Source organism: Pristiophorus japonicus, chromosome 12 (assembly GCF_044704955.1).
Source record: "Pristiophorus japonicus isolate sPriJap1 chromosome 12, sPriJap1.hap1, whole genome shotgun sequence".
Taxonomy (NCBI): domain Eukaryota; kingdom Metazoa; phylum Chordata; class Chondrichthyes; family Pristiophoridae; genus Pristiophorus; species Pristiophorus japonicus.
In genome coordinates this window covers 103523271-103549880 of record NC_091988.1, presented here as the reverse complement: position 1 = coordinate 103549880, position 26610 = coordinate 103523271, and the positions used below count along the sequence as shown (strand labels likewise).

General features: G+C 45.7%; 1 protein-coding gene across 2 annotated transcripts in view; it reads right to left on the bottom strand.

Annotated features, from left to right (window-relative positions):
• LOC139277400 (voltage-dependent calcium channel subunit alpha-2/delta-2-like) overlaps positions 1-26610 on the bottom strand; it is a 1881585-nt gene that overhangs the window by 1213616 nt on the left and 641359 nt on the right. For both annotated transcript variants that reach the window (XM_070895823.1, XM_070895824.1), the window contains exon 3: positions 20245-20361. In XM_070895823.1, coding sequence (XP_070751924.1) covers positions 20245-20361 — 117 coding nt within the window. The remainder of the gene's footprint in view (positions 1-20244; positions 20362-26610) is intronic.

Here is a 26610-nt window from a genome sequence, read left to right as displayed (position 1 = left end):
AGTCAGAATCAGGGGAAGTCATAACGGGGAACAAAGAAATGGCGGACCAATTGAACAAGTACTTTGGTTCGGTATTCACGAAGGAGGACACGAACAACCTTCCGGTTATAAAAGGGGTCGGGGGGTCTAGTAAGGAGGAGGAACTGAGGGAAATCCTTATTAGCCGGGAAATTGTGTTGGGGAAATTGATGGGATTGAAGGCCGATAAATCCCCAGGGCCTGATGGACTGCATCCCAGAGTACTTAAGGAGGTGGCCTTGGAAATAGTGGATGCGTTGACAGTCATTTTCCAACATTCCATTGATTCTGGATCAGTTTCTATGGAGTGGAGGGTAGCCAATGTAACCCCACTTTTTAAAAAAGGAGGGAGAGAGAAAACAGGGAATTATAGACCGGTCAGCCTGACATCGGTAGTGGGTAAAATGATGGAATCAATTATTAAGGATGTCATAGCAGTGCATTTGGAAAGAGGTGACATGATAGGTCCAAGTCAGCATGGATTTGTGAAAGGGAAATCATGCTTGACAAATCTTCTGGAATTTTTTGAGGATGTTTCCAGTAGAGTGAATAAGGGAGAACCAGTTGATGTGGTATATTTGAACTTTCAGAAGGCGTTCGACAAGGTCCCACACAAGAGATTGATGTGCAAAGTTAGAGCACATGGGATTGGGGGTAGTGTACTGACATGGATTGAGAACTGGTTGTCAGACAGGAAGCAAAGAGTAGGAGTAAATGGGTACTTTTCAGAATGGCAGGCAGTGACTAGTGGGGTACCGCAAGGTTCTGTGCTGGGGCCCCAGCTGTTTACACTGTACATTAATGATTTAGATGAGGGGATTAAATGTAGTATCTCCAAATTTGAGGATGACACTAAGTTGGGTGGCAGTGTGAGCTGCGAGGAGGATGCTGTGAGGCTGCAGAGTGACTTGGATAGGTTAGGTGAGTGGGCAAATGCGTGGCAGATGAAGTATAATGTGGATAAATGTGAGGTTATCCACTTTGGTGGTAAAAACAGAGAGACAGACTATTATCTGAATGGTGACAGATTAGGAAAAGGGGAGGTGCAAAGAGACCTGGGTGTCATGGTACATCAGTCATTGAAGGTTGGCATGCAGGTGCAGCAGGCGGTTAAGAAAGCAAATGGCATGTTGGCCTTCATAGCAAGGGGATTTGAGTACAGGGGTAGGGAGGTGTTGCTACAGTTGTACAGGGCATTGGTGAGGCCACACCTGGAGTATTGTGTACAGTTTTGGTCTCCTAATCTGAGGAAGGACATTCTTGCTATTGAGGGAGTGCAGCGAAGGTTCACCAGACTGATTCCCGGGATGGCGGGACTGACCTATCAAGAAAGACTGGATCAACTGGGCTTGTATTCACTGGAGTTCAGAAGAATGAGAGGGGACCTCATAGAAACATTTAAAATTCTGACGGGGTTAGACAGGTTAGATGCAGGAAGAATGTTCCCAATGTTGGGGAAGTCCAGAACCAGAGGTCACAGTCTAAGGATAAGGGGTAAGCCATTTAGGACCGAGATGCGGAGGAACTTCTTCACCCAGAGAGTGGTGAACCTGTGGAATTCTCTACCACAGAAAGTTGTTGAGGCCAATTCACTAAATATATTCAAAAAGGAGTTAGATGAGGTCCTTACTACTAGGGGGATCAAGGAGTATGGCGAGAAAGCAGGAATGGGGTACTGAAGTTGAATGTTCAGCCATGAACTCATTGAATGGCGGTGCAGGCTAGAAGGGCCGAATGGCCTACTCCTGCACCTATTTTCTATGTTTCTATGTTTCTACTAATCTGTCACCATTCAAATAATAATCTGCCTTCCTGTTTTTGCCACCAAAGTGGATAACCTCACACTTATCCACAGTATACTGCATCTGCCATGCATTTGCCCACTCACCTAACCTGTCCAAGTCACCCTGCAGCCTCTTAGCATCCTCCTCACAGCTCACACTGCCATCCAGCTTAGTGTCATCTGCAAACTTGGAGATATTACATTCAATTCCTTCGTCTAAATCATTAATGTATATTGTAAATAGCTGGGGTCCTTGCGGTACCCCACTAGTCATTGCCTGCCATTCTGAAAAGGACCCGTATATTCCCTGTCTGCCAACCAATTCTCTATCCATTCAATACATTACCCCCAATTCATGTGCCTTAATTTTGCACACTAATTTCTTGTGTGGGACCTTGTCAAAAGCCTTTTGAAAGTCCAAATACACCACATCCACTGGTTCTCCCTTACCTACTCTACTAGTTACATCCTCAAAAAATTCCAGAAGGTTTGTCAAGCATGATTTCCTATTCATAAATCCATGCTGACTTGGACCGATCCTGTCACTGCTTTTCAAATGTGCTGCTTTTACATGTTTAATAATTGATTCCAACATTTTTCCCACTACCGATGTCAGGCTAACCGGTCTATAATCCCATTTTCTCCCTCCTTTTTTAAAAAGTGGGGTTACATTAGCTGCCCTCCAATCCATAGGAACTGATCCAGAGTCCAGAGAATGTTGGAAAATGACCACCAATGCATCCACTATTTCTAGGGCGACTTCCTTAAGTACTCTGGGATGCAGACTATCAGGCCCTGGGGATTTATCGGCCTTCAATCCCATCAATTTCCCTAACACAATTTCCTGACTAATAAGGATTTCCTCCAGTTCCTCTTTCTCACTAGACCCTCAGCCCCCTAGTATTTCCGGAAGGTTATTTGTGTTTTCCTTAGTGAAGACAGAACCAAAGTATTTGTTCAATTGGTCTGCCATTTCTTTGTTCCCCATTATAAATTCACCTGATTCTGACTGCAAGGGACCTACATTTGTATTCACTAATCTTTTTCTCTTCACATATCTGTAGAAGCTTTTGCAGTCAGTTTTTATGTTCCCTGCAAGCTTACTCTCTACTCTATTTTCCGTATCGTAACAAACCTTTGGCATTGTTGCCAAATTAAGTTAATTTAAGGTTAAGTCACAGCAGGCGAGCCCAGTCTCGTGTCATGCTCCTCTTGTGCTATGTGGGAAATCTACTATGTGTGCGGGAAGTGTATCCAGCTGCAGCTCCTGTCAGACCGCATGGTGGCACTGGAGCTGCGCATGGATTCACTCTGGAGCATCCTTGATGCTGAGGATGTCGTGAAAAGCACGTTTAGTGAGTTGGTCACACCGCAAATAAAGGTTACAAAGGCAGATAGGGAATGGGTGACCATCAGGCAGAGCAGGAGTAGGAAGGTAGTGCAGGAGTCCCCTGCGGTCATCTCCCTCCAAAACAGATAAACCATTTTGGATACTGTTGGGGGAGAAGGCTCATCAGAGGAAGGCAGCAGCAGCCAAGTTCATGGCATCAGGAGGGCAGGAGGGCAGGAAAAAGAGTGGGAGAGCTATAGTGGTAGGGGATTCTATTGTAAGGGGAATAGATAGGTGTTTCTGTGGCCGCAATCGAGACTTCTGGATGGTATGTTGCCTCCCTGGTGCAAGGGTCAAGGCTGTCTCAGAGCGGCTGCAGGACATTCTGGAGGGGGAGGGTGAACAGCCAGTTGTCGTGGTGCATATAGGTGCCAACGATATAGGTAAAAAATGGGATGAGGTCCTTCAAGCTGAATTTAGGGAGCTAGGAATGAAATTAAAAAGTAGGATCTCAAAGATATTTGTCTCGGGATTGCTACCTGTGCCACGTGCTAGTCAGAGTAGAAATAGCAGGATAGTTAAGATGAATATGTGGCTTGAGGAATGGTACAAGAGGGAGGGATTCAAATTCCTGGGACATTGGAACTGGTACTGGGGGAGGTGGGACCAGTACAAACCGGATGGTCTGCACCTGGGCAGGACCGGAACTGATGTCTTAGGGGGAGTGTTTGCTAGTGCTGTTGGGGAGGGTTTAAACTAATATGGAATTCCTGCTACAACTGTTGGTGAGACCACACCTGGAGTACAGCATACTGTTTTAGATTCCTTATTTAAGGAGGGATATACTTGCATTGGAGGCAGTTCAGAGAAGGTTCACGAGGTTGAATGAGAATGAGAGGTGGTCTTATTGAAACCTATACGATTCTGAGGGGATTTAACAGGGTAGATACAGAGAGAATGTTTCCCGTCGTGGGGGAATCTAGAACTGGGGGTAAGGTTTCAGAATAAAGGGTCGCCCATTTAAAATGGAGATGAGGAGGAATTTCTTCTATCAAAGGGTCGTGAATCTTTAGAATTCTCTACCCGAGATAGCTGTGGAGGCTTGGTCATTGAATATATTTAAGGTGGAGATCGACAGATTTTTTGAACTACAGGGGAGTCAAGGGTCATGGGGAGCAGGCAGAAAAGTGGAGTTGAGGCCAAGATCAGGCTCAAGGGGCCAAATGGCCCACTGCTGCTCCTATTTCTTATGTTCTTATGTTGATTCCACTGTATCGAGCATTCCCAGGTTAGTTATCGCAGGTTAGATGCAAAATAAAGCTCCCTCTGCTTTTCCCTGACAATGTAGCTCAGAAGAACTTGCTGACCACACTGGAGTGACATTTTTCTATTTCCCATGCCAGCCAAATTCTGTCACCTCTTGTCTGTGCAATTGTCAATTCAGTGCTAATTATGGATGAAACTGTGGGCCCACCAGCAATGAGACTGTGGCTCAAACTCATTTCACTCAACAGTCTTTTAGGGAGCAGAGAGGGACTTTCACCCCATCAGTCTAGACTGGATTTTAACCCAGGATCCTGAAGTCAACGGGACACACAGGAGAGCAGGTGCACTGTAGTCAGTTTCGCTGTGCATGATCCCGCACACAATCACCTTTCATTAAATGTTTAACTACAAGCTTCCTACTCTTCTTTCATTTCAATCCATCAGTTTATTTTCCACTAAAAGTCGGGCTGTTAACAGTCGAAGAGCCTAGTCCTGTGGGAAGGACCATGTTGCAGTGAGCAGGAAATGGTCACCACAATCCCGTGAACCAGACCTGACCCGACTGCAGCTTCTCAGGAGACCCGCTTTGTCCTCGGCTCCTGCTTCTTGACTCATTTCTGCTCAGTTTCCAGCTCCACTTTTACCTACAGAGCAGTTGCTACACTCAGTCAGAAAACACATTAAACAGGAAAGGATCAAGTAAAATCCCATCAGATGCTGCACTCTAACATTGTTGTAACATGATCGAAATTCAGTGCTTTTGCCAAAAAAAAATGAGCGCGGCGGAGTTTGTGGCAGGAATGCCCTCTGTGTGGCAGTGTGGGGGCAGACTGACCGATTACCTCAAGAAATTCAACTGATTCCCATTGAGTGATGACCAGACAGCTGCTCCCCGGTCTTCTTACACGGCAGGTTTGCAGGTCGGTGCTGAGCACTGGGAGTTTGTCTTTGGTGCTTCTAATGCCTAATAGAAACATAGAAACATAGACATCTACAGCGCAGAAGGAGCCCATTTCGGCCCATTGTGTCTGTGCCGGCCGACAAAGAGTCACATGGCCCTTGGTCAGCAGCCCGAAAGGTTACATATAAACCTATGAACAATGACCGGAAGGCAAAGAGCACTTAGCCCAACCAATCCGCCTCACCACAACTGCGACATCCCTTATACTCGAACATTGTACACACCACTCCAACCGGAGCCATATGATCTCCTGGGGGAGGCAAAAACCAGATAAAAACCCAGGCCAATTTAGGGAGAAAGAATCTGGGAAAATTCCTCTCCGTCCCATCCAGGTGATCGAAACTAGTCCACGAGATCACCCTGGCCGTATTCTATTCCCTGCAGTACTTACCATTATATCTGCGCCGACCAACAAAAGGACATCCAGTCTAATCCCAATTACCAGCTCTAGGTCCGTAACCTTGCAGGTTACTGCACTTTAAGTGCCCATCCAACCATCTCTTAAAAGTGGTGAGGGTTTCTGCATCCACCACTCTTCTAGGCAGCGAGTTCCAGATCCCCACAACCCTCTACGTAAAGAAGCCCCCTCAAATCCCCTCTAAACCTTCCACCAACCACTTTAAAACTATGCCTCCTCGTAATAGACCCCTCCACCAATGGAAGAAGACCTTTACTATCCACTATGTCCAGGCCCCTCAATATTTTGTACACCTCAATGAGGTCTCCTCTCAACCTCCTCTGTTCCAATGAGAACAAACCTAGCCTATCCAATCTATCCTCATAACTAAGAATCTCCATTCCAGGCAGCATCCTAGTAAATCTCCTCTGCACCCTCTCTAGTGCAATCATGTCCTTTCTATAATACGGCGACCAGAACTGCACGCAGTACTCCAGCTGTGGCCTAACCAAAGTATTATACAATTTAAGCATAACCTCTCTGCTCTTATATTCTATGCCTCGGCCAATAAAGGCAAGCATTCCGTATGCCTTCTTAACCACCTTATCCACCTGGCCTGCTACTTTCAGGGATCTGTGGACAAGCACTCCAAGGTCCCTTTGTTCATCTACACTATTAAGTGGTCTACCGCTTAATGTGTATACCCTTTCCTTATTAGCTCTCCCAAAGTGCATCACCTCATACTTTTCTGAATTAAATTCCATTTGCCACTGCTCTGCCCACCTGACCAGTAGATTGATATCCTCCTGTAGCCCATGACTTTCCTCTTCATTATCAACCACACACCCAATTTTAGTGTCGTCTGCAAACTTCTTAATCATACTCCCTATATTCAAATCTAAATCGTTGATATATACCACAAAAAGCAAGGGACCCTGTACTAAGCCCTGCGGAACCCCACTGGAAACATCCTTCCAGTCATAAAAACATCCATCAATCATTACCCTTTGCTTCCTACCTCCAAGCCAATTTTGGATCCAATTTGACACTTTGACCTGTATCCCATGGGTTTTAACCTTCATGACCAGTCTACCATGTGGGACCTTCAAGGAGGGCCAGCTGCTTCTCTGATGCAGAAATTGAAACCCTCGTCCAACCTGTGGAGGGAAGGAGGCGTATGCTCTTTTCGGACTCAGGAATACCCAGTCGGGAGATGTTTGTGAATGTGTGGAGAGAGGTAGCTGTCGAGGTGCCTGGGACCTCAGTTCATGACTGGACGGTCACCCAATGCCTCAAAAAGTAGACGACATCACTCGAATCGTGAAAGCGAGTACATGTTCCACCTACTCCTGACCTTTCATCTCTGAGCTTCTCCTTCAACTACTCTTATTTTACACCTTCACTTTATAGTTAGTGACGCACCATTTTAGTGTTGAGGCATCTATATCTATATCTATGTGTGCATACTCACAATTGAGGTCCCCTTTCATTTAAGAGTTACACTTGCATGTAATGGAGCAACACTAATTGCCGATGCATTATTACACTGCTACTCACAAAACCTTCTTTGCTTTCACAAGGTGTCACATAACTGTTTGGAGCAAGAGAGGACTGGTGGAGGCGAGGTCAATATCCAGCAGCTCACTAACATCCACTAGCAGCCACTGGGCAGTCCCACTAGCCGATGCACCCTCGGGGAGAGGGTGCATCGGCTAGTGGGACTGCCCAGTGGCTGCAGGCAATGTGGATCCTGCTGGGGGCAACATTGGTAAATGAAGGCCTTCCTTCAATGCCATCTGTCCCTTAATGTCCAAACGCCTATCAGTTAATTGGTGATGAATGTGTGCAAGTTGCTTGCTGGATGGTGCATTGTGCTACCTCACCCTCACGGAACCTTTGTCCCATTTATGCTTGCAGATGATACCCAGAGTGTGAGCCAGAGTCAGACCGACACACTTGAGCCAAGTAGAGAGATTGGCGACATGTCCGATGAGGACAATGAAGAGGACACTGCTGTGAATCACTGCTTCCTACACTCCCACGCTCCAGCTCAGATACTGGAAATGCGTGGTCGTTGCAGTTAGATTTAGGAGAGGGAGGCATTCAAGGAGGAGATCCGGAAGGCACAGGCCAAACATGTGTCCTTAAAGAAAAAGGCTGGGAAAAATAATTCTCGAGCCCCCTGGATGTCTAGGGACGTACAAGGGAGGATTAATAAAAAAGCGACGCTTATGTCATATACCAATGGCTAAATAGAATCTTTAGAGGAATATAGAAAGTTAAGAGGCAAAATTAAAAAGGATATTAGGAATGCTAAGAGAGAGCATGAGAAATTATTGGCCAGTAAAATTAAGGAAAACCCTAAGATGTTCTAGAAATATATTAAGAGTAAGAGGGTAACTAAAGAAAGGATAGGGCCTATTAGAGACTATGAGGGTAATCTTTGTGTGGAGGCAGAAGATGTTAGTAAGGTTCTTAATGAATACTTTGCATCTGTTTTCACAAAGGAAAGGGGCAATGCTATCGAGGAGGAGTGGATGAAATAAATATAGTGAGAGAGGAAGTATTAAGGGGTTTAGCAGCTTTGCAAGTAGCTAAGTCCCCAGGCCCGGATGAAATGCATCCCAGGCTATTGAGCGAAGTAAAAGAGGAAATAGCAGAGGCCTTGACCATCATTTTCCAGTCGTCTTTGGATCTGGGCATGGTGCTGAAGGATCGGAGGACTGCTAATGTAGTATCCTTGTTTAAGAAGGGAAAAAGGGATAGGCCGAGTAATTACAGGCCTGTCAGTCTAACCTCAGTGATGGGAAAATTATTGGAAAAAATCCTGAAAGACAGGATAAATCTACATTTTGAAAGGCAAGGATTAATTAGGGACAGTCAGCATGGATTTGTTAAGGGAAGATCGTGTTTGACTAACCTGATTGAATTTTTTGAGGAGGTAAGCAAGAGGGTCGATGAGGGTAGTGCGTACGATGTAGTATATATGGACTTTAGCAAGGCTTTGGATAAAGTCCCACATGATAGACTCGTCATGAAGGTTAAAGCCCATGGGATAAAAGTGGCAAGTTGGATCCAAAATTGGCTTGGAGGCAGGAAGCAAATGGTAATGATTGATGGATGTTTTTGTGACTGGAAGGATGTTTCCAGTGGGGTTCCACAGGGCTCAGTACTGGGTCCCTTGCTTTTTGTGGTATATATCAATGAGTTAGATTTGAATATGGGAAGTATAATTAAGAAGTTTGCAGACGACACTAAAATTGGCTGTGTGGTTGATAATGAAGAGGAAAGTCATGGGCTGCAGGAGGATATCAATCTACTGGTCAGGTGGGCAGAGCAGTGGCAAATGGAATTTAATTCAGAGAAGTGTGAAGTGATGCATTTTGGGAGGGCTAATAAGGAAAGGGTATACACATTAAGCAGTAGGCCACTTAATAGTGTAGATGAACAAAGGGACCTTGGAGTGCTTATCCACAGATACCTGAAAGTAGCAGGCCAGGTAGATAAGGTGGTTAAGAAGGCATACGGAATGCTTGCCTTTATTGGCCAAGGCATACTTTGGTGAGGCCACAGCTGGAGTACTGCGTGCAGTTCTGGTCACCGTATTATAGGAAGGATGTGATTGCACGAGAGAGGGTGCAGAGGAGATTTACTAGGATGCTGCCTGGAATGGAGATTCTTGGTTATGAGGACAGATTGGATAGACTGGGTTTGTTCTCATTGGAACAGAGGAGGTTGAGAGGAGACCTCAGTGAGGTGTACAAAATATTGAGGGGCCTGGACATAGTGTATAGTTAGGGTCTATTTCCATTGATGGTGGGGTCTATTACGAGGGGGCATAGTTTTAAGGTGGTTGGTGGAAGGTTTAGAGGGGATTTGAGGGGGGGCTTCTTTACACAGACGGTTGCGGGGATCAGGAACTCGCTGCCTGGAAGAGTGGTGAATGTAGAAACCCTCCCTATTTTTAAGAGATGGTTGGATGGGTATTTAATGTGCAGTAACCTGCAGGGTTACAGAGCTGGAGCTTATAATTGGGATTCGACTGGATGACTTTCTGTTGGATGGAGCAGATTTCATAGTAAGTACTGCAGGGAATAGAATATGGCCAGGGTGATCTCGTGGACTAGTTTCGATCACCTAGATGTGTCGGAGAGGAATTTTCCCAGATTTTTTCTCCCTAAATTGGCCTGGGTTTTTATATGGTTTTTGCCTCTCCCAGGAGATCGCATGGCTCCGGTTGGGGTGGATATGTAAAATATTTCAGTATAAGGAGTGTAGCAATTGTATGAGACGGATTGGTTGGGCTGGGTGCTCTTTGCCTTTCCGTCATTGTTCATAGGTTTATATGTAACCTTTAGGGCTGCTGACCAAGGGCCGTGCGGTTCTTTGCCGGCCGGCGCGGACACGATGGGCCAAAATGGCCTCCTTCTGCGCTGTAAATTTATATGTTTCTATCTACATTAGGGCCTAGTGGACTGCAATATGGTGAAGGGCAAAGGGAATCTCAGGTGTGAGCTCTCTGGAGGGCGAGTTTGCACGGGATATCTGCTGGAGAGGACTCAGATGAGCCCCTCGATGTGCCGGCCATGCATTTGCAGATGTTGAGGGCAATGGCAAGGGTGCCCGAGAGCCTCTCGCAAGTGGTCAGGAGCGTGGAGGTGTCTGCCTTCCAAATTGTGGACAGCTCTGTGCACACCATGGAGCTCATCATTGTCAGTGTGCAGACTATGGTGGACTCCCAGAGAAACTGTGCTGAATTAGTTGTGATGACGAGTGTCGTGGGCGATGTGGCAGCTGCCATTTCAGCACAGGTGGAAGGGAACCAATGTCTCAGTGCTGTATTGGAAAGGATAGCTGCTTGCCTGGAAACATAAAAACATAGAAAATAGGTGCAGGAGCAGGCCATTCGGCCCTTCGACCCTGCACCACCATTCAATATGATCATGGCTGATCATGCAACTTCAGTACCCCACTTCTGACTGCTCTCCATACCCACTGATCCCTTTAGCCGTAAGGGCCACATCTAACTCCCTTTTGAATATATTTAACTAACTGGCCTCAACAAATTTCTGTGGTAAAGCATTCCATAGGTTCACAATTCTCTGGGTGAAAATGTTTCTCCTCATCTCGGTCCTAAATGGCTTACCCCTTATCCTTATACTGTGTCCCCTGGTTCTGGACTTCCCCAACATCGGTAACATTCTTCCCGCATCAAACCTGTCCAATCCCATCAGAATTTTATATGCTTTTATGAGATCCCCTCTCATTCTCCTAAATTCCAGTGAATATAAGCCTAGTCTTTCTTCATATGTCAGTCCTGCCATTCCGGGAATCAGTCTGGTGAACCTTGGCTGCACTCCCTCAATAGCAAGAATGTCCTTCCTCAGATTAGGAGACCAAAACTGCACACAATACTCAAGGTGTGGTCTCACCAAGGCCCTGTACAACTGCAGTAAGACCTCCCTGCTCCTATACTCAAATCCTCTCGCTATGAAGGCCAACATGCCATTTGCTTTCTTAACTGCCTGCTGTACCTGCATGCTAACTTTCAATGATTGATGTACCATGACACCCAGGGCTCGTTGCACCTTCCCTTTTACTAATCTGTCACCATTCAGATAATATTCTGCCTTCCTGTTTTTGCCACCAAAGTGGATAACCTCATACTTATCCACATTATACTGCATCTGCCATGCATTTGCCCACTCACCTAACCTGTCCAAGTCAACCTGCAGCCTCTCAGCATCCTCCTCATAGCTCACACTGCCATCCAGCTTAGTGTCATCTGCAAACTTGGAGATATTACATTCAATTCCTTTGTCTAAATCATTAATATATATTATAAATAGCTGGGGTCCCAGTACAGAACCTTGCGGTACCCCACTAGTCACTGCCTGCCATTCTGAAAAGGACCCGTTTATTCCCTCTCTTTGCTTCCTGTTTGCCAAACAGTTCTCTATCCACTCAATACATTACCCCCAATCCATGTGCTTTAATTTTGCACACTAATTTCTCGTGTGGGACCTTGTCAAAAGCCTTTTGAAAGTCCAAATACACCACATCCACTGGTTCTCCATTATCCACTCTACTAGTTACATCCTCAAAAAATTCTAGAAGATTTGTCAAGCATGATTTCCCTTTCATAAATCCATGCTGACTTGGACCGATCCTGTCACTGCTTTCCAAATGCGCTGCTATTACATCTTTAATAACTGATTCCAGCATTTTCCCACTACCGATGTCAGGCTAACTGGTCTATAATTCGGTGTTTTCTCTCGCCCTCCTTATTTAAAAAGTGGGGTTATATTAGTTACCTCCAATCCATAGGAACTGATCCAGAGTCTATAGAATGTTGGAAAATGACCATCAATGCATCCACTATTTCTAGGGCCACTTCCTTAAGTACTCTGGGATGCAGACTATCAGGCCCTGGGGATTTATCGGCCTTCAATCCCATCAATTTCCCAAACATCATTTCCTGACTAATAAGGATTTCCCTCAGTTCCTCCTTCTCGCTAGACCCCCAGTCCCCTAGTATGTTCAGGAGGTTATTTGAGTCTTCCTTAGTGAAGACAGAACCAAAGTATTTGTTCAATTGGTCTGCCATTTCCTTGTTCCCCATTATGAATTCACCTGATTCTGACTGCAAGGGACCTACATTAGTTTTCACTAATCTTTCTCTCTGCACATATCTATAGAAGCTTTTGCAGTCAGTTTTTATGTTTCCTGCAAGCTTATACTCTATTTTCCCCCTCCTACTTAAACCCTTAGTCCGCCTGTGCTGAATCCTAAATTTCTCCAATGTCCTCAGGTTTGCTGCTTTTTCTGGCCAATTTATATGCCTCTTCCTTGGATTTAACACTATCCCTAATTTCCCTTGTTAGCCACGGTTGAGCCACCTTCCCCGTTTTATTTTTACGCCAGACAGGGATGGACAATTGTTTTAGTTCATCCATGTGATCTTTAAATGTCTGCCAGTGCATATTTACCTTCAACCCTTTAAGTATCATTTGCCAATCTATCCTAGACAATTCACGTCTCAGACCATCGAAGTTACCTTTCTTTAAGTTCAAGTCCCTAGTCTCTGAATTAACTGTGTCACTCTCCATCTTAATGAAGAATTGTTACATATTATGGTCACTCTTTCCCAAGGAGCCTCGCACGACAAGATTGCTAATTAATCCTCTCTCATTAATAACATCCAGTCGAGGATGGCCTGCTCTCTAGTTGATTCCTCGACATATTGGTCTAGAAAACCATCCCTTAAACACTCCAGGAGTCTGGTGGCATCGAGACTGTGGCTGCCCTCATGCAGTCTCAGCTGGATGCCATCGCCGCTGGGTCCACCATGGTCCACCGGGGATCTTCCAGTCCCGCCCCACCCCACCCACCTGTGCTCCAACAGATTGGTGGGGATGCTAAGGTGCAGCCCCGGGGGAGTGGCACCGGGTCATTGGAGTAGGATCCTGATGTGCTCTCTCATGATCACAGCAGTCCTGAGCCAAGCCCTCCCACTCCGCCATTTCTGCCAACCATGGCTTTGGCTCAGCCAATCCAGACTGATGGAGCGGAGTCTGATGCGGCCCAGTCTGCAGCCGGCCCTTCCAGATCCAGAGCTGGTCGAGGCGTCCTCGAAGGACATCTGTAACGTCTACAATTCAAACAGAGCAGCCTTCCTACAGCCATAATGCAGCCATAGAAAGACACTGCAGTGTCGTTGTAGAATAGGTAGGCTTAAGCGGGGTTATAAGAAACTGCACAAGGGAGAGAATTGATGATGTTCATGTATTTTTGGACCATTATTGTGTTATAAATCTTTATTTTGATTTTGAAGATCAGCGGAAACGAGCAGCAATGAGTCGGACTTCCCTTGCAGGGTCCGGATGGTGATGACGTCTCCTGCATGGCCACCGAGTGGTCTCCTGCTCCTCCTCCACCTGGTCCTACGCCTCCTCTGCCTCCTCCTGCGCCTCCTCCTCCGCCTCCTCCTCCTGCGCCTCCTCCTCCTGCGCCTCCTCCTCCTCCGCCTCCTCCTCCTCGGCCTCCTCCTCCTCGGCCTCCTCCTCCTGCGCCTCCTCCTCTGCCTCCTCCTCCTCCGCCTTCTCCTCCTCCTCCGCCTTCTCCTCCTCCTCCTGTGTCTCCTCCTCCGCCTCCTCTTCCTCCACCTCCTCCTCTTCCTCCACCTCCTCCTCTTCCTCCACCTCCTCCTCCTCCTCCACCTCCTCTTCCTCCGCCTTCTCCTCCTCCGCTTCCACCTCCTCCTCCTCCTCCACCTCCTCTTCCGCCTCCTCAGCTGCTACTGCTTCCTCATTGTCCAATGGCTGTACCCCCATAATTGCCAGATTATGAAGCATGCAGCAAGCGACAATGCATAGGGACACTCGCTCAGGCGAGTACTGCAGCACTCGTCTTGAACAATCCAGGCATTGGAACCTCTGTTTAAGGATTCCGATGGTCTGCTCAATGATGCACATGGTGGCCGACTGATAATCATTGTACGATTGCTGCAAAGAGGAGCCAGCCACAATCTTGATTTGGGGCAGAAAACACTCCTGGCACAGCGGTCTGCTTCAGGATGAAAGCATCGTGGCTGCTGCCAGGATACCGGGCATCTACTGCTATGATTTTGCGGAGGTGATCCAACACCAGCTGGACATTGAGGTTACGGAACATCCAGCGTTCTGCGACACCCTCAATGTCACGTGCGTGCGGTCTGTGGCACCCTGAACCCTGGGGAAGCCCGCAATTCGCACAAATCCGGTCTGCCACTCCAACTGCTGGTTACTGGAAAGGATATATGAACATAAGAAATAGGAACAGGAGTAGGCCATAAGGCCCTTGAGCCTGCTCCGCCATTCAATAAGATCATGACTGACCTGATCATGGACTCAGGTCCACTTCCCTGCCCCCTCCCTATAACCCCTTATCCCCTTATCGTTTAAGAAACTGTCTATTTCTGTCTTAAATTTATTCAATGTCCCAGCTTCCACAGCTCTCTGAGGCAGCGAATTCCACAGATTTACAACCCTCTGAGAGAAGAAATTTCTCCTCATCCAGTTTTAAATGGGCGGCCCCTTATTCTAAGATCATACCCTCTAGTTCTAGTCTCCCCCATCAGCGGAAACATCCTCTTTGAATCCACCTTGTCAAGCCCCCTCATAATCTTACACGTTTCGATAAGATCAATTCATTCTTCTGAATTCCAATGAGTAGAGGCCTAACTTACTCAACTTTTCCTCATAAGTCAACCCCCTCATCTCCGGAATCAACCTAGTGAACCTTCTCTGAACTGTCTCCAAAGCAAGTATATCATTTCGTAAATATGGAAACCAAAACTGCACACAGTATTCCAGGTGTGGCCTCACTAATACCCTGTATAGCTGTAGCAAGACTTCCCTGCTTTGATACTCCATCCCCTTTGCAATAAAGGCCAAGAGTCCATTGGCCTTCCTGATCACTTGCTGTACCTGCATGCTATTCTTTTGTGTTTCAGGTCCCTCTGTACTGTAGCACTTTGTAATCTTTCTCCATTTAAATAATAACTTGCTCTTTGATTTTTTTTCTGCCAGAGTGCATGACCTCGCACTTTCCAACATTATACTCTCCATCTGCCAAATTTTTGTCCACTCACTTAGCCCGTCTATGTTCTTTTGCACATTGCTTTTCCTTCCATCTTTGTATCGTCAGCAAACTTGACTACATTATACTTAATCCCTTCTTCCAAATTGTTAATATAGATTGTAAATAGTTGGGATCACAGCACTGATCCCTGCGGCACCCCACTAGTTACTGATTGCCAACCAGAGAATTAACTATTTATCCCGACTCTGTTTTCTGTTGGAAGGGTCAAAATACATGGGAACACCCCAGTGTTTGGGCTCATTGGAAAGGAAAGTTAATTTGGGACTATCTACTGGAAAGTTTGAAATCCTAAAATGCGTATGGAAGAAACTACGAACTTTAATCAAATTTTGGACTTTTACAAGACAAATTCAAGTCTGTGGGCGGGCCCAAGGAACTAAAAGGAGCCAGCTTGATTATTGGGACTGTCTGGGTGTTGGGACTAAGGTAAATTGTCGGTAGAAATGGATACGCTTCTCCACAAGAGACATTAACATTTCAACAATAACTCAGAGATGGCCAGCCATCAAACTAAACCGAGAAAAGTCATTTTCAACATGAATAAGAACAAAAGGGCGCACTACAGCCTGTATGCAAAAACCAAGCACAAAAGGACATTGCGATTACCAAGCTAATATTTCTATCAGGAAATAGATTTAGAAGAGCAACCCACCCAAGACATATTAACTTTTAACGAGCCCGCCAAAATAGTACAAAGAAATGTCAAACCCGCCAAATTTAAACAAAGAACTCTGGTCTGAGTTGGTGCGAAGATTAGGACAACTCAAACCGTATAACTGGGCCACTATTTTAACAGAGGGTATGCCATATTATGCCTAGTACCATACTACGCTTATGTCATCAAAAAGGGAGAGAAACCAACGCGACAGCCTCAAAGTCCTGAAGTTCAAAAGGAAGGAAGAACATCACCATCACGGCAGCAACTGACCACAGCCAACGTGGTACCACCGGAAAAAAAACACCACAATCGACCAAACTCAAAACAAAACTTCAACAGAAAGAAACCGAAGAATCAAAAGTTTCCACTCTACAATCTAAGTCCTGGCTACTAACAGGTGAAAGCATTACCTAAAGAGATTTTGAACCTATTTCTAACGAAGAAAACCGAGTACTTACCCCATAGATCCAAAACGCGCATCAGCGGACTCAACCCAACTGAAGATTGTGCAGTAAGAAGTCTTCTCCGACGTTCGGGGTATGGAAGCAGAACCTACAGAATTCAACAACCCCGAAATCGCGAACTACCGCTAACTGACCAGAAAGGATTGGTAAGCATAGTCCCTGCCTGCCCTGGAGTCTAACCTAGCTAGGATTAGGTATTGGGAGGTGAGAGGTGTAATTTTTACTGTAACCCCCTTTGAATGTGTAATGTATTGTTCTTCATTAGAGTGATTATAAGTTTGACATTGTATTTTCTTGTCTGTAATAAAATCAAAGTTCTTTTGCATCAAACCAGTTGTCCTTTGCACTTTAGCACACCCCCTAAATAAACCCAGAGTCTAGAACCCAAGGGAGTGGGAGCGATTCGAACCGTTCAAGTAGGTCGGAGGTGAACATGACCCCCGCGACCAGCCCTTACATGTTAGTTAGCCAATCCTCTATCCATGCTAATATATTACCCCAACCCCGTGAGCTTTTATCTTGTGCAGTTCCCTTTTATGTGGCACCTTGTCAAATGCCTTCTGGAAGTCCAAATATACCACATCCACTGGTTCCCCTTTATCCACCCTGTTCGTTACATATGTAATCCCTCCTCCTCTTATAAATTCATCTGTCACATGACAGATGGAGCAATGCGTGGCAAATTGTGAGATAATAGAGATGTCTGCTGTTGCAGCTTGAAAAGATCCAGTGGCATAGAAATTCAAGGTGATGGTGACTTTTGATGCCACTGATAGAGCTGTCCTCAACCTTGTTTGAGGCTGCAGGTCTGGCTGCAGGAGATTGCACAGCTCCGTGACAATGTCCTTGCAGAATCGCACTCTCCGGAGACACTGTTCATCAGTGAGGTCCCTGTAGGAGAACTGTTGTCTGTAGACCCTTTGACAATCGGGACTTCTGCCACCACGTCTATGTGGGCGTCTTCCTCTGACAGCTACCTTATTGCCTTTTCCCACCTGCTCATGTTGGTCCTCACCCTCTGCATCCTGGTGCTCCCCAACATGAGGCTCTTGTTGATCTGCCTTCTCCTCTCCATCTCCCTCACTCTCTGTGTCCCTTACCCTCCTCCTGACGGACTGCCCTGCTTGAGGTCCATCCCGGTGCACCTCTCCATTTTGTGGTCTGATGCCATCTCCATGGCCTTCTACATCCTTCTGACCCATGTCAGCTGGGTCCCTTGGCCGCTGCTTCACCATCCCTTGTAGCCGGCGCTGCCTTCTCCTGCGTGCCTCCCAGCCGCACACAATGTGCAGGAGGCGTTCCGCTGTCTATTTTTTAAACCTGTTCAAACACAACCTCCTCAAGCGGTGTTCACTCTTGCTGACTTTGAAAAGGCAGGCCCACTAATTTACAAATTAATTCTCAGTGACCCCAACTTTCAATACTTGAAACCGTCAAATTAAATTTGGCCGACAACAATGGTGGGAGCCGCAGCGCCCCTTTAAATCCCGCTGGCAGTTTTCATCCCACGCTGTGCTCCATCCCAAAAACCTATCATCGGCCCCGATTTCAGGGCAATTTGGCTTCCGGGACGGGGCCGAGGCGGTGCACGCTTTGATTACATTGTTATCGACACATACGCAGGAGCAGGGCGGAAGTGGGGGGAGCGGGATGGTGACGTAAACCGCCGGAAAAAACACCGAGGGCAAAGTCGCAAGCGTCGGACAATCCGCGCTGATCAAGATCAGCCATGATCTTGTTGAATGGCGGAGAAGGCTCGAGGGGCTAGATGTTCCTAATTCTTATGTTCTTATGACCCGTGGCTGCCTCTTTCAAGTGGACACGGCTCTTATACAAAGGGGCAATTTCGGCCCCAATGTTTTCAATGGAGTAAATGTGGGAGGGGAAATAACCGGCAAAGGATAGGAGGGAGAAAAAATAAATAAGTAACATACCTCAGCAAAAATTGCGCAGTTAGCACTCCCCACACAGTCAAATAACACAGCTAATAGTCGGACAGCCAGGAGAAGTACACAGGTTGTGTACTTACTGTTCACTGTGTTATTTTTAAACCACTTTGCTACTGGTTTAAATGAACCTGCTACTGGACTTAATGTCCACTCCCTCCACCACCGGCGTACCGTGGCTGCAGCATGCACCATCTACAGGATACACTGCAGCAACTCGCCAAGATTACATCAACAGCATCTCCCAAACCCGCAACCTCTACGCTAGAGAAGAATAAAAGCAGTAATGTTGTGGGAACACCATCACCAGGAACCGTTCGGGAGTGCAGCCCCTGGAATTATGACACCAAGCTGCCTCCAAATCAAAATCGTTGCTGGGTCAAGATCTTAGAATTCCCGACCAAACAGCACTGTGGGAGTACCGTCACCACACAGACTACAGCGGTTCAAGAAAGCGGCTCACCATCTTCTTCTCAAGGGCAATTGGGGATGAGCAGCAAATGTTGGCTTTGCCAGCCATGTCCATATCTTAAGAATACGTTAAAAAAAATGGAAAATTATATTTATGATGCTAACACTGAGTTACTTTCTTTATCATAAATATGATGAGAAAAGGAGAGATATGGACACACAGTAAAAGAGACTGAGATGGAGTGAAATACAAGAGATTGAGGAGAAGAAAACAACATTGGCTCCTAATTCCAGTGGCCCCAACAGCCCCTGGGCAAAGCGCCCGATCTCAGATATTTTTAGATACAAGGGTATTTCTTCTTGTCTGACCTGGAGCCTGTTGATGGAGCCCACATTCATCCTTGTGGATGTAGTCGGCGTCATAGATTAGAATCATATTGCACAGGAGGAGGCTATTCGGCCCATCGTGCCTGTCGGCGCTTTTGTAGAGTTACCCTGTTAATCCCACTCCGCTGCTCTTTCCCCATTGCGTGTCATTTTTGCCCTTTCAAATATTCATCGTACTGAGTTGTCATTGAATAGCTGCCTCCCCTTCTGTAGCCAGGATCAGGAACTTCCAGTTTAGGGAGTCCCTGGCTCCAATCTCGCCCCCCCGCCCCCCCTGACCCGTCATTTGCCTTGTGAGCGGCAACGTGAAATTCTGCCCTTTACAAATCAATGGTGAAACTTCCAGCAACAGCCCTATGTAACTGCGTCACTGCCATTTCCCTGGGGGTCCTACTGGAGTTACAGTGGGGGGCTAGCAAGACCCCTGGGGAATTTTTGGATTACTGAGATGGTCAGGGAGAGTAGGTGGCCGTCACTGGAGGAATCATTTCATAAAACCCAATTTAAAATATGAGATAGAAGTTCCAAGCACCCTGAAATATCTTAGCTGCCCAGGAATCTCTTGGGCTACAATTGAGGCACAGTCGCAACCTCGGCAAGACACACCCAGCTACAAGCACGGTCACAAGCCTTACAAAAATCCAGGGAATCAAAAGCACCAGAGGCAAGGTAATAAGATCACGGCAAGTTGATAAGACTAAAAGTGAGCAAATGCTGTTTGAATCACCAGGAAAAGTGAGAGCAAACAGTCCGTGGCATTTAATGCCCACCATACCATTTTAAATGCATATCAAAATAAAAGGGCATAAGGAGTGATTCTAGAATCTGGTGCACCAGGGAAAACTGCTCAGAATTTTACAGACCCACAGTTTATCTCCCCACCAGGCTCGCTGAGCTCAGGATATCACAGAGCCACCCATATAGTAACAATTTACAATTCAGCAATGAAGCAAATGTCTCTGGGTCTGAAAGGGCCATTACCTCCAGAGCCTCCACCTTCTTGTCCAAGAGCTTCTCGATATCACCAGCCACTCTTTCCACCAGCGTGTTAGCAATGTTCTCTTTGATTTCAAATAGGTGTTTATGGTCATCATACAGCTGGTCGGGAGAAAGAATGAAAGAGACAGTGAACCAAGGAGCATTTTTAGAGATCAAGACACAGACATTGACACATAACAGCAGGCAATCTTAACCCGGACAGAACAAATCTAGTAACTGAGGAGGAACTGAGAGATCAGGCAATGGATAGCTAGAACCAAGAGCATCACCACCCAGTCACCGTCACTACTGCAGAGAGACGCACTTTCAGTGAAAGAAATAGGAGAGTAATGGTTTGAGATTGATCAGGAGGATTGACATTCTTCCGTCAACAAGTGTGCTCAGCTATAGAGTCAACTGGAATATGAAGCTTGCAGTTACAGTACTGGGTGCTTGTGAGAAAGTGATCTGATCAAAGATTGCAAGGTTATGGAGAACTTTCAACCATACACCAACACACATAAGAACATAAGAAATAGGAGCAGGAGTAGGCCACTTGGCCACTCGAGCCTGCTCCGCCATTCAATCAGATCATGGCTGATTTGATCCTGGCTTCAACTTGACTCCCCCGCCCGCTCCCTATAACCCTTGACTCCCTTATCGTTCAAAGATCTGCCTATTTCCACCTTAAATACATTCAATGACCCAGCCTCCACAGAAACATCCTCTCTGCATCTACTCTGTCAAGACCCCTCAGAATCTTATACGTTTCAATAAGATCATCTCTCCGTCTTCTAAACTCCAATGAGTATCGACCCAACCTGCTCACTTTTCTTCATATTACAACCCCTTCATCTCAAGAATTAACCTCGTGAACCTCTCTGAACTGCCTCCAATGCAAGTATATCCTTCCTTAAATAAGGAGAACAAAACTGTGCGCAGTACTCTAGGTGTGGTCTTACCAATACCCTGTACAGTTGTAACAGGACTTCCCTATTTTAATACTCCATCCCCCTTGCAATAAAGGCCAACATTCCATTTGTCTTCCTGATTACTTGCTGTACCTGCATACTAACTTTTTGTGTTTCAGTGCAAGGACCTCCAGATGCCTCTGTACTACAGCATTTTGTAATCTCTCCCTATTTAAATAATAATTTGCTTTTTTATTTTTCCTACTAAAGTGGATAACCTCACATTTTCCCACATTATACTCCATCTGCCAAATGTTTTCCCACTCACTTAACCTGTCTATATCCCTTCGTAGATTCTTTGCGTCCTCCTCACAACTTGCTTTCTCATCTATTTTTGTATCATCAGCAAATTTGGCTACATTACACTCGGTCCCTTCATATTAGTCATTAATATCAATTGTAAATAGTTGAGGCCCCAGCACTGATCTCTGTGGCACCCCACTAGTTAGTTTGCCAGCTTAAATGACCCATTTATCCTGTCTCTCTGTTTTCTGTTAGTTAGCCAATCCTCTATCCACGCTAATATACTACCTCCAACCCTGTGAGCTCTTATCTTGTGCAGTAACCTTTTATGTGGCACCTTATCAAATGCTTTCCCAAAATCTAAATATCCACCCTGCTCATTACATCCTCAAAGAGCTCGGGCAAATTTGTCAAACATGATTTCCCTTTCATAAAACCATACTGACTCTGCTTGACTGTATTATGATTTTCTAAATGTGCTGCTACTGCTTCCTTAATGATGGACTCCAGCATTCTCCCAATGACAGATGTTTGGCTCCTTTCTTAAATAGTAGCATTACATTTGTGGTTTTCCAGTCCGCTGGGAAATCTCCAGAATCCAGGGAATTTTGGTAGATTATAACCAATGCACCCACTATCTCTGCAGCCATTCCTTTTAAGACCCTTGGATGCAAGCCATCAGTTCCAGGGGACTTGTCCACCTTTAGTCCCATTAGTTTGCCTAGTACTTTTTCTCTGGTGATAACGATTGTTTAAGTTCCTCCTCCTCACCCCCCCACCCAATAGCTGCTTGATTATCAATTATTGGGATGCTTTTAGTGTCTTCTACCGTGAAGACCGATACAAAATATTTGTTCAAAGACTCCGCCATTTCCCTGTTTCCCATTATTAATTCCCCAGTCTCATCCTCTAACCAATGTTTACTTTAGCTGCTCACTTCCTTTTTATATACCTGTAGATTTACACACCTCATCCCAATAATAGAAGAAAAGGCAAAGACAAAAGAAGGCAAACTATTCTAATTACAGGGGAACAGCAGTTATAAATGAGCAAGTGAGGAGCAAGGAGATAAGTAAGGTGGAACTTTTTCATCTAAAGGATGATAGAGCTGTGGAATAAGTCACAGGGAAGTTAGCAACAGAAATGGGTCAGAGAAACAACTGACAGCTTTCTGGAGAGGGAAGCGATTGAAGGGGGTGGGCGGGTGATTTTGATTCATGAAAAAACAACAGGTCTGTTTACCTTAATAGTATTTTCTTATTCCTGAAGTATAATTTGCTGCTTTATAAGGCACTGGGAAGAATCACATGACCATTATTACTATCCCAAGATTCTATGAAATCAGAAAGTCAGTACCATTCCCCACCTCCTCTCTTTTTGCTGTTAATTATAGCTCCACAGATTTTGTTGTCATTCTTGGACGCTGGGAGACAGACCAGCAAAGGCTGATGGTGACATTTGTAACTAGTTCTGTTTATATTATACTTTACACTATAAATGAAAGCCATTTGTAGGTATCATGTGTGGTGTTGAGAAGTAGAAATGTCTTTTACATACAATATACAATAGGTGCATCTAAAAAGTATTGAATAACTATTCATCATCAACATAGGCGGTCCTTGAACGAGGATGACTTGCTTCCACACCAAAAGGGATGAGTTCACAGATGTTTCAATGATGGACCCGATATTCCAGTCCTGAACTCCAGGGGTAGAAGATGCCTGTGGGTGGATTTTTTTAATGTGTGGTGACCGTTGCACACCAGCCACCACACGGGCTTGACAGAGCTAGGCCTTTATCCAGTGGCAAGGGTTAACCAGGATGACTGGAGACCTGCTCTGCTGCACGGACCTAGAGCACACACATATCACAGTATGGGCTGGCCTGTGCTGCCCCTGGGCCCTCGGCTCTCTGGGCCCTGTACCCTCATTTGCCACACCTCTGCCACGATCTCTCACCGCTCCTCCGCCACAAAACATTCGCCACACCTCCGCCACGATCCATCACTGCTCCTCCGCACCAAACATTCGCCACTCCTCCGCCACGATCCCTCACTGCACCTCCACTCCACACCTCCGCCACGATCTCTTCCCACATCTCATAGAAAATAGGAGCAGCAGTAGGCCATTCGGCCCTTCGACTCTGTACCGCCATTCAATATGATCATGGCTGATCCTCTATCGCAACACCATATTCCACTTTTTCCCCATACCCCTTGATGCCTTTTGTTTCTAGAAATCTATCTATCTCCCTCTTAAATATATTCAGTGACTTGGCCTCCACAGCCTTCTGTGGTAGAGAATTTCACAGGTTCACCACCCTCTGAGTGAAAAAATTTCTCATCATCTCGGTCCTAAATTTCCTACCCCGTATCCTGAGACTGTGACTTCTTATTCTAGACTTCCCAGCCCAGGGAAAACATCCTCCCCACATCCAGTCTATCCAACCCAGTTGATAGAGAATTCAAACAGGCTGCATTTAGACAGACTATGAAAATTCACAGACCCCCAAGTCAAGGCTGCTACATGCAGTTCAGCATGTTGCATTAAGTCATCAATCAACTTGACATTTTAGGACCCATGGGAGCTAGCCAATTAAAAGGTTAAAAGACTATTAATTGAGCCAATAAGGTCAAAGAAGGCGAGTTCTTTTCTGTAAATTGATCCAGGTATAAGTACAGCCATTTTGACCATGTGGTCCCAGAAGGACAAAGACCTGGCTTAAAGCCAAGAACTTGTTACTGCTGTCTGCCAAAAATAAAGCAGTTAAAACTACAATCGGAGTTCGTATTTCATTGGATATTAAGAGATCTAACAATTTTGGCGTCACGAACAGGATCGCTGAGGAAAGAAACTGAATTTTGGACATCGGACCTACATACTGAGGTAAGGACACCTCTTTTTTAAAAGTTCTCGATCAAAAGTCTAAATTCGCCTCTCCTTCTATGCGATTCCGAAAGCCTCCGGTTTGCGAACCCTCCGGTTGGTAGTCGGCTCGAGGTCCCATCTTCGGTCTAAACTTCGGCGGTGTGTTAGTTAATTAATCACCGACCTATTGATCGGCTAGAAAGCCTACGACTCGAGACCCCAGTAAACAAATCAGTATTATGGCAGCAGGAGATAAGAGCAAAGAATTGCCTACAACTGTTAAAGGTGGACAAGCACCACCTGAAGTTTCGCTAGATTTAATTCTCGAACAGTTGAAAGAATACATAGAGCAACAATTCAACTTATCTAAAACCTGTATTAAGATCGAACAAAAGTACAGAACCTCCAAAGGACAATGGTCCTTGGACGAGATTAAAAGGGTCTGGGGAAAAACGACCAGTATGAAAAATAAAGAGCGAACTAGATGGTCCCGAGCGGTTATGGGCCAGATTCGAAAGCGGAATGAAATTATAATGCGTTCCCAACATGATCGAGAACTGACCAGTACAAAGGATCAATTGCAAGCTGTTTGTGCAAATCTGCGACAGAAAAAGCTTGAACATGAAAAGCTGGAAGCGGAAGTTAAAGATCTTAAAGGTGAAATTAAAGAATGGAAAAAGTCATTAGGTCAAGAGACAGTAATAGGAAAAGGAAAATGTATCGGTCAATTCCCAGGGTACCCATGTTTGGATAAATTAAAAGTGCAAACCGAAGACACGACCGAGGAATAGATACGAATTCTGAATCCTCCGACGATGATGAATTAGGGGTGCGCTTTGCCCCGTTTAAAAAAAGACGAGCTGTAGTCAAATCAGAAAAGACTGCGGATGAGGGCGGAACCAAAAAAAACAAAGGGTGTACGAAAAATACTTAGTTCATGATCCGGCAGATCCAGAGAAAATTGATAAATGGTCCAAGGAATTGCCCAATCCAAAGAAAGGGGGAGTAAAAACGTGGGACCAATTGGACCGCTTAAGAAATATCTATCAACTTCATCCCTGGGATGGAATGCAAATTTTGACCACAATGGTGCCAAAAACACAAGGAAGAAAATTGCACGACAAGGTAGAAGAAGCTTTGGGGCAGGATGAGCAAGATTTAGATGCAGGATGGGAGGCGATTAAACACTGGCTGCAAGCCTTCAGTCCAGCTAAGACAGACTGGGGAAAAATTGCAGCCTGCCAACAGAAAGGAACAGAGGAGGTCCTGGAGTATGACGAGCGGTTTAGATGCACGTGGCTAGAACATTCGGGTATGAATAATACGGATGAGGAAATGGATGAACAAGTGTTTGGACCCCTGAAAGCAGCTTTCGTGGCAGGTCTAAAGCCAGAACTGTCCAAAATGCTTAAGGTAGTGTAACCGGACTGGGAAGGTAGAGGAACTACCTTTGCAGCATTGGTGGATTGATGTAACCAATTAGATCGGGATATGGGAGCTAAAGTCCGAGCTGTACAGGCTATGGGATGGAAATCCCAAGATCCCGATAAACAGTTATTAGGAAAATTATCCGGAAAATGTCATTATTGTGGGAAAGAAGGTCACTGGGCCAAGACGTGCAGGGCAAAACAGAAAGGTCGTGGCTGGGGAAGAGGACGCAGCCAGGGATACAATTCAGCCAACAAGCCAGGCTTGTCACAAGATAACGACCTCATAGAAGCATTTAAGCGACTGACAATACAACAACAGAAGGAGTTACTTGGGATAGCAAAAAACGATTAGAGCCCACCCTGGCCCCCCTCCTCGCACTAATACAACAAAGGGGAGATTGGCTATATATAACTGTGAGGGTGGGCGATAAGGATGTGGACTGTCTTTTAGACACAGGGGCAGAATTAACATGCTTACCCCTACAATATGGAGAGTTTTTGCTGTTGGATGGTAGGGCACGTACAGCCTATGGAGTTGGGGGCCATAAAATGGAAATTAAAAGGACAACACTGGTACTTATAGGGCTGGGTCCACATGAACTAACCACGCCGGTCTGGATAGGCCCAGTAGATCAACCCCTTTTGGGAATGGACGTTCTAATCTAAGTAGATTCATTGTTGCATTTCGAGGATGGTCGGGTGACATGGTCAATTCGAACTTTGAAGAAAGAAGAATTGAAGGAACACCTGATATGGGCTAAAGATAAGAATGATTGTGGCCTACTCCAGATGGAGCCTGCGTCATTTACAGGGACCAAGCCTGAATGCACTAAACAGTATCCCATCAGTCCAACTGCC